The sequence below is a fragment of the Oncorhynchus tshawytscha genome, linkage group LG03 (assembly GCF_018296145.1).
Source record: "Oncorhynchus tshawytscha isolate Ot180627B linkage group LG03, Otsh_v2.0, whole genome shotgun sequence".
Taxonomy (NCBI): Eukaryota; Metazoa; Chordata; class Actinopteri; order Salmoniformes; family Salmonidae; genus Oncorhynchus; species Oncorhynchus tshawytscha.
In genome coordinates this window covers 18,981,968-18,989,917 of record NC_056431.1, presented here as the reverse complement: position 1 = coordinate 18,989,917, position 7,950 = coordinate 18,981,968, and the positions used below count along the sequence as shown (strand labels likewise).

Sequence of the window (7,950 nt, the reverse complement as noted above, 5' to 3'; positions counted from 1 at the left end):
ATTCCCTAACCAGAAACCGTGGATTGATGGCAGCATTTGCTTGAAACTGAAAGCGCGAACCACTGCTTTTAATCAGGGCAAGGTTACTGGTAACATGACCGAACACAAACAGTGCAGCTATACCCTCTGCAAGGCTATCAAACAAGCTAAGCGTCAGTACAGAGACAAAGTAGAATCTCAATTCAACGGCTCAGACACAAGAGGCATGTGGCAGGGTCTACAGTCAATCACGGACTACAAGAAGAAATCCAGCCCAGTCACGGACCAGGATGTCTTGCTCCCAGGCAGACTAAATAACTTTTTTGCCCGCTTTGAGGACAATACAGTGCCACTGACACGGCCTGCAACGAAAACATGCAGACTCTCCTTCACTGCAGCCGAGGTGAGTAAGACATTTAAACGTGTTAACCCTCGCAAGGCTGCAGGCCCAGACGGCATCCCCAGCCGCGCCCTCAGAGCATGCGCAGACCAGCTGGCCGGTGTGTTTACGGACATATTCAATATTCATATTCTCACATAGGTATTCCTCTTGTCCAGATGGGTTAGGGCAGTGTGCAGTGTGGTTGAGATTGCATCGTCTGTGGACCTATTTGGGCGGTAAGCAAATTGGAGTGGGTCTAGGGTGTCAGGTAGGGTGGAGGTGATATGGTCCTTGACTAGTCTCTCAAAGCACTTCATGATGACGGAAGTGAGTGCTACGGGCGGTAGTCGTTTAGCTCAGTTACCTTAGCTTTCTTGGGAACAGGAACCATGGTGGCCCTCTTGAAGCATGTGGGAACAGCAGTCATCATGAAGTGCTTTGAGAGACTAGTCAAGGACCATATCACCTCCACCCTACCTGACCCCTAGACCCACTCCAATTTGCTTACCGCCCAAATAGGTCCACAGACGATGCAATCTCAACCACACTGCACACTGCCCTAACCCATCTGGACAAGAGGAATACCTATGTGAGAATGCTGTTCATCGACTACAGCTCGGCATTCAACACCATAGTACCCTCCAAACTCGTCATCAAGCTCGAGACCCTGGGTCTCGACCCCGCCCTGTGCAACTGGGTACTGGACTTCCTGACGGGCCGCCCCCAGGTGGTGAGGGTAGGCAACAACATCTCCTCCCCGCTGATCCTCAACACTGGGGCCCCACAAGGGTGCGTTCTGAGCCCTCTCCTGTACTCCCTGTTCACCCACGACTGCGTGGCCACGCACGCCTCCAACTCAATCATCAAGTTTGCGGACAACACAACAATGGTAGGCTTGATTACCAACAACGACGAGACGGCCTACAGGGAGGAGGTGAGGGCCCTCGGAGTGTGGTGTCAGGAAAATAACCTCACACTCAACGTCAACAAAACTAAGGAGATGATTGTGGACTTCAGGAAACAGCAGAGGGAATACCCCCCTATCCACATCGATGGAACAGTAGTGGAGAGGGTAGCAAGTTTTAAGTTCCTCGGCATACACATCACAGACAAACTGAATTGGTCCACTCACACAGACAGCAGCGTGAAGAAGGCGCAGCAGCGCCTCTTCAACCTCAGGAGGCTGAAGAAATTCGGCTTGTCACCAAAAGCACTCACAAACTTCTACAGATGCACAATCGAGAGCATCCTGGCGGGCTGTATCACCGCCTGGTACGGCAACTGCTCCGCCCACAACCGTAAGGCTCTCCAGAGGGTAGTGAGGTCTGCACAACGCATCACCGGGGGCAAACTACCTGCCCTCCAGGACACCTACACCACCGATGTTACAGGAAGGCCATAAAGATCATCAAGGACATCAACCACCTGAGCCACTGCCTGTTCACCCCGCTATCATCCAGAAGGCGAGGTCAGTACAGGTGCATCAAAGCTGGGACCGAGAGACTGAAAAACAGCTTCTATCTCAAGGCCATCACTGTCAAACAGCCACCACTAACATTGAGTGGCTGCTGCCAACACACTGACACTGACACTGACTCAACTCCAGCCACTTTAATAATGGGAATTGATGGGAAATTATGTAAATATATCACTAGCCACTTTAATGTTACTTACCCTACATTATTCATCTCATATGCATACGTATATACTGTACTCTATATCATCGACTGCATCCTTATGTAATACATGTATCACTAGCCAGTTTAACTATGTATCATGTATCACTAGCCACTTTAACTACTTTAGCCACTTTGTTTACATACTCATCTCATATGTATATACTGTACTCGATACCATCTACTGTATCTTGCCTATGCTGCTCTGTACCATCACTCATTCATATATCCTTATGTACATATTCTTTATCCCCTTACACTGTGTATAAGACAGTAGTTTTGGAATTGTTAGTTAGATTACTTGTTGGTTATTACTGCATTGTCGGAACTAGAAGCACAAGCATTTCGCTACACTCGCATTAACATCTGCTAACCATGTGTATGTGACAAATAAAATTTGATTTGATATAGGACTCATTTTACTGTGGATATAGACCCATTTCCTCCAGCATCTTCACAATGTCCTTTGCTGTTGTTCTGGGATTGATTTGCACTTTTCTCACCAAAGTACGTTCATCTCTAGGAGACAGAATGCATCTCCTTCCTGAGCGGTATGATGGCTGCGTGGTCCCATGGTGTTTATACCTGCATACTATTGTTTGTACAGACGCACGTGGTACCTTCAGGTGTTTGGAAATCGCTCCCAATGATGAACCAGACTTGTCGATATCTACAATTTATTTTCTGAGGTCTTGGCTGATATCTTTTGATTTTCCCATGATGTCAAGCAAATAGGCACTGAGTTTGAAGGTAGGCCTTAAAATACATCCACAGGTACACCTCCAATAGGCTAATTGACATCATTTGAGTCAATCAGAAGCTTCTAAAGCCATGACAATTTTCCTGAATTTCCCAAGCTGTTTAAAGGCACAGTCAACTTAGTGTATGTAAACTTCTGACCCACTGGAATTGTGATTGATTATTTCACTTATAACTCACTGTGTTTGTAAACAATTGTTGGAAAAATGACTTGTGTCATTCACAAAGTAGATGTCCTAACTGACTTGGCAAAACTATAGTTTGTTAACAAGAAATGTGTGGAATGGTTGAAAAACGAGTTTTAATGACTCCAACCTAAGTGCATGTAAACTTTCAACTTCAACTGTAGGTCCTGGATGGCAGGAAGCTTGGCCCCAGTGATGTACTGGGCCATTCGCACGACCCTCTGTAGCGCCTTATGGTCAGATGCAGAGCAGTTGCCATACCAGGCGGTGATGCAACTGGTCAGGATGCTCTCGATGGTGCAGCTGTAGAACCTTTTGAGGATCTGGGGACCCATGACAAATCTTTTTTTTGCCTGAGAAGGAATAGGTTTTGTCGTGCCCTCTTCACAACTCTTGGTGTGTTTGGACCATGATAGTTTGTTGGTGATGTGGACACCAAGAAACTTGAAACTCTCAACCTGCTCCACTACAGCCCCGTCGATGTTAATGGGGGCCTGTTCGGCCCGCCTTCTCTTGTAGTCCACGATCAGCTCCTTAGTCTTGCTCACATTGAGGGAGAGGTTGTTGTTCTGGCACCACACTGCCAGTTCTCTGACCTCCACCCTATAGTCTGTCTCATCACTGTCGGTGATCGGGCCCACCACTGTTCTGTCGTCAGCAAACTTAATGATGGTGTTGGGGTAGTGTTTGGCCACACAGTTGTGGGTGAACAGGGAATACAGGAGGGGACTAAGTACACACCCCTGAGGGGCCCCAGTGTTAAGGATCAGCGTGGCAGACGTGCTGTTGCCTACTCTTACCACTTGGGGGCAGCCCATCAGGAAGTCCAGGATCCAGTTGCAGAGGGATGTGTTTAGTCCCAGAGTCCTTAGCTTAGCGATGAGCTTTGTGGGCACTATGGTAGGATAGTCTTAATCGTAGCTCATCAATTTTATTTTCCAATGATTGCAAGTTAGCAAGAATGGAAGGCAGTGGGAGTTAACTCGCTCGTCTCCGGATTCTCAGAAGGATGCCTGATCTGTGGCCCCTTTTCCGGCATCTTTTCTTCACATAAAAGGCGTGGATCTGGGCCTGTTCCGGTGAAAGCAGGATATCCTTCTTGTCACTCGTTAAAGGAAAAAGTTTCTTCCAGCCCGCTGTGAGTAATCGCTTTTCTGATGTCCAGAAGTTATTTTCGGTCATAAGAGACAGTAGCAGCAACATTATGCACACAATAAGTAAAAAAAATGTAAAACGTCAGCCATGTTCTTGGGCGCCATTCATTATATCAATAAGTAATGTAGGCTTAAAAGTTTGAAATTGTAATTTATTTCTTTTTTTGCCATTACAATAATTATTTAAAACCAATTTGTTCATTATACTGCAGTTGTATTAAAATCAATTTTACTTTCACCCGGCAAAATGAACATGTACATGAGGTACTGAGATACTGTATGTTAACAATTGAATATATAAAATAGAAATGTCTGAACAAATAACTCTAGACAATTCAAAGGAAAAAAACATCACAGTACTGTATTAGGAATTAATTAATAAAAACCAAGAAAATAGACTGCAACCTTGTGGCAGAGGACTGCCATCTTGTGCCATAGGTCATCCACCATAAAATAAACAACTGCAACCCTGAAGGCAACTGTTTTTTTTTTTTTTTACAGAATTGGAAAAACAGACAGAAGTGGCTGAGGTGAGAAGTGGAAGACCTGATAGTGATTTCTGAATGTTAAAATTATGTTAAACATGATATGTCCATACCATCACTCAACCCTTTCACCAGTTCAGTCCATACTGTCTTTCACTGGCTTTTTTTCTATTTGGAGGCTAAGGTCCTCTCCCACTCCACCTCCACAACTTTGTACAGTTCCATGGTGGCTTTGGCGTCCTCCACGGACGAGTGCCCCTTCTTCCCAGTCTGAGAACACAAGGGGAATTCCTTGTTACTACAAAATAACATAAGCGACACAATAAGAGTTTTAGTAGCTTACTACATTTGCCGAGACTAGAAACAACAACCTAGACTGAATCACTATAGATTATATTCAAATCAATCCCGTTTCAATCAGAAGTCTCTTCTCACCTGGATGTTGCGGTTGAACAGGGCCTTGGTGAGTCTTTTCAGTGAGGCAACATCTTTCTCTGGAAAGCCAGCCTTCTGGTTGAGGAGAGGAATGCGGGATGTGTCCCGCGTTAAGACAGCAGGGTGACTGTAACTCAGGGACTTGAAGTCATTGTGGACAGCATGCCCTATCACCACCTTTCCTGCAAGGATCTTCAGTATCTATAGGAGGGGGGAATACAGAAGAGATCAAATTATATCATGGTCATGTTTAGCAAAGTAAAGGTCCAAATAGAATACATTAAGGGGCAATTCCACTGTAACAGATTTACGCTTTGACTCACGTTTTTTCACTTGAAAATGTATGCCAAACAAAAATCATTGATTTCAAAGTTTAACAAACCATACAACCAATGTTCCCTCTAAAAAAATTATCACTGAGCAAATTTCAGGTCTGCTGAGTGCAAACTTGAATGTTGTGAAAATTCAGTGCAACTTCCGGCGCGGTTTACTGTGAACACTGATGCTGTTCCCGCTTTAGGTTAGTTTTAACAGTGGTCAAGTAGGCTACTGTGAGTAGAAAAATCAACAGTAGCAGCCAATGTGTGGGGTTCAATGTAGGCTTACATTACATGAGACTTTTGAAAAAAATACAAAAAAAACATGCAGGGCTTGACATTAACCTGCTCATCCACTTGACCTTTAGACAAGACGACAACAAATGTTGTGTTTGATGCAAGAAACCACTTTACAAAATAAAATGCATAATTATTCCCATACCATTGCTACAGTGAATCAGACAAATTATGCTACGCTCTGCCTATTGGTTACTTAGCTTATTCAAGCCGGTCTCAAAATACAACACTACAAAGCTATTTACCTGACTCGCTTTATAAAGAAAATGCTCACGTTTTGTACTCTTGTAGGAAGCAATCAATCCTCCATTGCCGACTACAAATGATCTGTAATTGGGCTAATAACTCACTAACTAGCAAAGGATATGAACAAATATGCACAAGTCACTACACGTAGCTCTCACTTTGATCTCAAAACAAGCGCATCGACTCATGACCGCTCAATGCTGTAAAAACAGTCCAGTTCAAAATGAGTGTTGATATTAGTTGGCAGGGGTCTTTACTTCAACATTACTGTGTTTTGATGTATTTCTGATACATTTTAAGACTTTTTCTGGTATATGTTTTCTAAGACCCCTTTTCCACCTGTTTATCCAGAAATCAAAGCCTTTGCTAATATCACATTTTCAAGATGGATAATAGTTGAAAAATGTATCTATGCCTTCATTTCCCCAAAATATAGACTCTTAGCTTTCATTTAACACCCAATTTGATATGCTCATAGGTCCTTTACGGTGGAAAAAGGTTAAACGGAAAACATATTTTTCCTCCTCCTTTGAACATTCTCTTCCGGGAGGCTTCTTACCTCCTTCCTGGCATGTTGAAATGGCATGGCTTTGACCAAATGATGCCAGGAGATGCCACTCCAACGAGTCCGGTAGTCAGTGACTGCGTTGGTGGGCTTGATGTACCTGTCATACACCACATCTCCGTCATAGGAGACAATACTGCATCGTGCCAGCTCACTGTTGCGACCCTTGGGGCCCGTGCCGACCATCTCACAGTCCAAGGCAAGGTACTTCAGGGGGTTACAAAGGGGGGCCGACCCACTTGGGACAGAGGCATAGCGGGCAACAGTCCTGGTGGGTGGGGGTTGGTGCCCCGGGGTGATAATCGAAGTGGATTGCTCAGGATTGGTGGAATTCTCCACAGTTATGGTCAAGGATGTTGAGCTGCTTGTGGATGATGCAGGCTTGGAAGCAACACTTCTAGCATGATCTGACCTGGGTATGTGATATGAACTTTTACTGTGAGTATTTTGTGTGTGAGCAATGCTTTTGTTGTGTGCAGCATTGGGTTGAGATGGCCGATTGGCCCCATTGTGCCAGTGAGGTGGACCCTGATGTTTATTCCCCTGTCTGTGATTGTGCTGGTTCTGCTTTTTGTTGAGGTAACCCGTTTTCTCCAAGAGTTGCCGCCTGTTGATGAATGCCTTGTGTTTGTTGCTTCCCAATGAGTCCTTACAGGGTCCACTGCTGCCCGAACAGTCCAGGTTTAACATAATGTCAGACATCTTGGAGGGGAATCTTCCTCAACTGGGGCTGGGTTTGTTCTTGGACTAAAACTGTTTACGTCCCACTCCCTTCAACAGGACATAAAGGCATTCACTGCTGTGCAAATTTAGGTTCAAATATTTGCTTTAATCAAATGTCATTCTGACCCAATTATCATGACATCAATGGGAGCAGTATTGTGATACCTGGACAAAAACAAAATAGGTTTCTGTCAACAAAGCAGCTGGTATGTCTGAAATTGTAGGAAAAGATTATAGTCATGAATGACAAACAAAGAAGCCAGCTAGTTAGCTGTTTATATAATTTAGCTAGTTTGGTACTAGCTTAGTATGAAACACATTGATCCAACTTAGCTAGCTAGCCACAATTAACCTTAGGTATTTTCGAAAAGTATGTGTAATCCGTGTCGTGTAAACGTTAGCTGTCAGGATGATATTACAGTCGAAAATACGGTTTAGGCGAGCTAGAACTGGGTCATTGGCTAGCTATAATGCTAAGCTTCGACTCGAACATTAGCTAGCTAGGAATGAAACTCTATTTTCCAGACAGACTAATTTAACTGTATGTCTTCACTCAAATTGTATCCTGATAATATGGTGGTGCACAAATCAGCGTTATACAACAAATTACATTTATACACCGACCTATAAACATAGCACCATGTTCCGACTTCCTTAACAGCCAAACAGTCGACTACTTCCGGTTCCGGGTTCAGAGTTCGTGTTGTGATATACATAATGGACGTATGTTGTGAGGAGAGCTACAAA

The 7,950-nt window shown here is 44.2% G+C and overlaps 1 protein-coding gene across 1 annotated transcript; it reads right to left on the bottom strand.

The window, feature by feature from the left end:
- Positions 1-4,266: 4,266 nt before the first annotated feature.
- On the bottom strand, positions 4,267-7,944 carry LOC112229344 (interferon-stimulated 20 kDa exonuclease-like 2). The gene is made up of 4 exons (XM_024395166.2): positions 7,828-7,944; positions 6,475-7,368; positions 5,056-5,256; positions 4,267-4,890 (listed from the first exon to the last, which is right to left on the bottom strand). Exons 2-4 carry the CDS (start codon positions 7,180-7,182, stop codon positions 4,789-4,791), a joined length of 1,011 nt encoding a protein of 336 aa, XP_024250934.1. The 5' UTR covers positions 7,183-7,368; positions 7,828-7,944; the 3' UTR covers positions 4,267-4,788.
- Positions 7,945-7,950: the final 6 nt, after the last annotated feature.

Excerpts from the sequence above, each read along its gene's own strand:
- LOC112229344 (XM_024395166.2), bottom strand. The coding sequence starts at position 7,182 with ATGTCTGACATTATGTTAAACCTGGACTGTTCGGGCAGCAGTGGACCC. Across the intron at positions 5,257-6,474 it reads TTCAACATGCCAGGAAGGAG|ATACTGAAGATCCTTGCAGG; the intron begins GTAAGAAGCCTC and ends CCCCTCCTATAG. Across the intron at positions 4,891-5,055 it reads TGTTCAACCGCAACATCCAG|ACTGGGAAGAAGGGGCACTC; the intron begins GTGAGAAGAGAC and ends TTGTGTTCTCAG.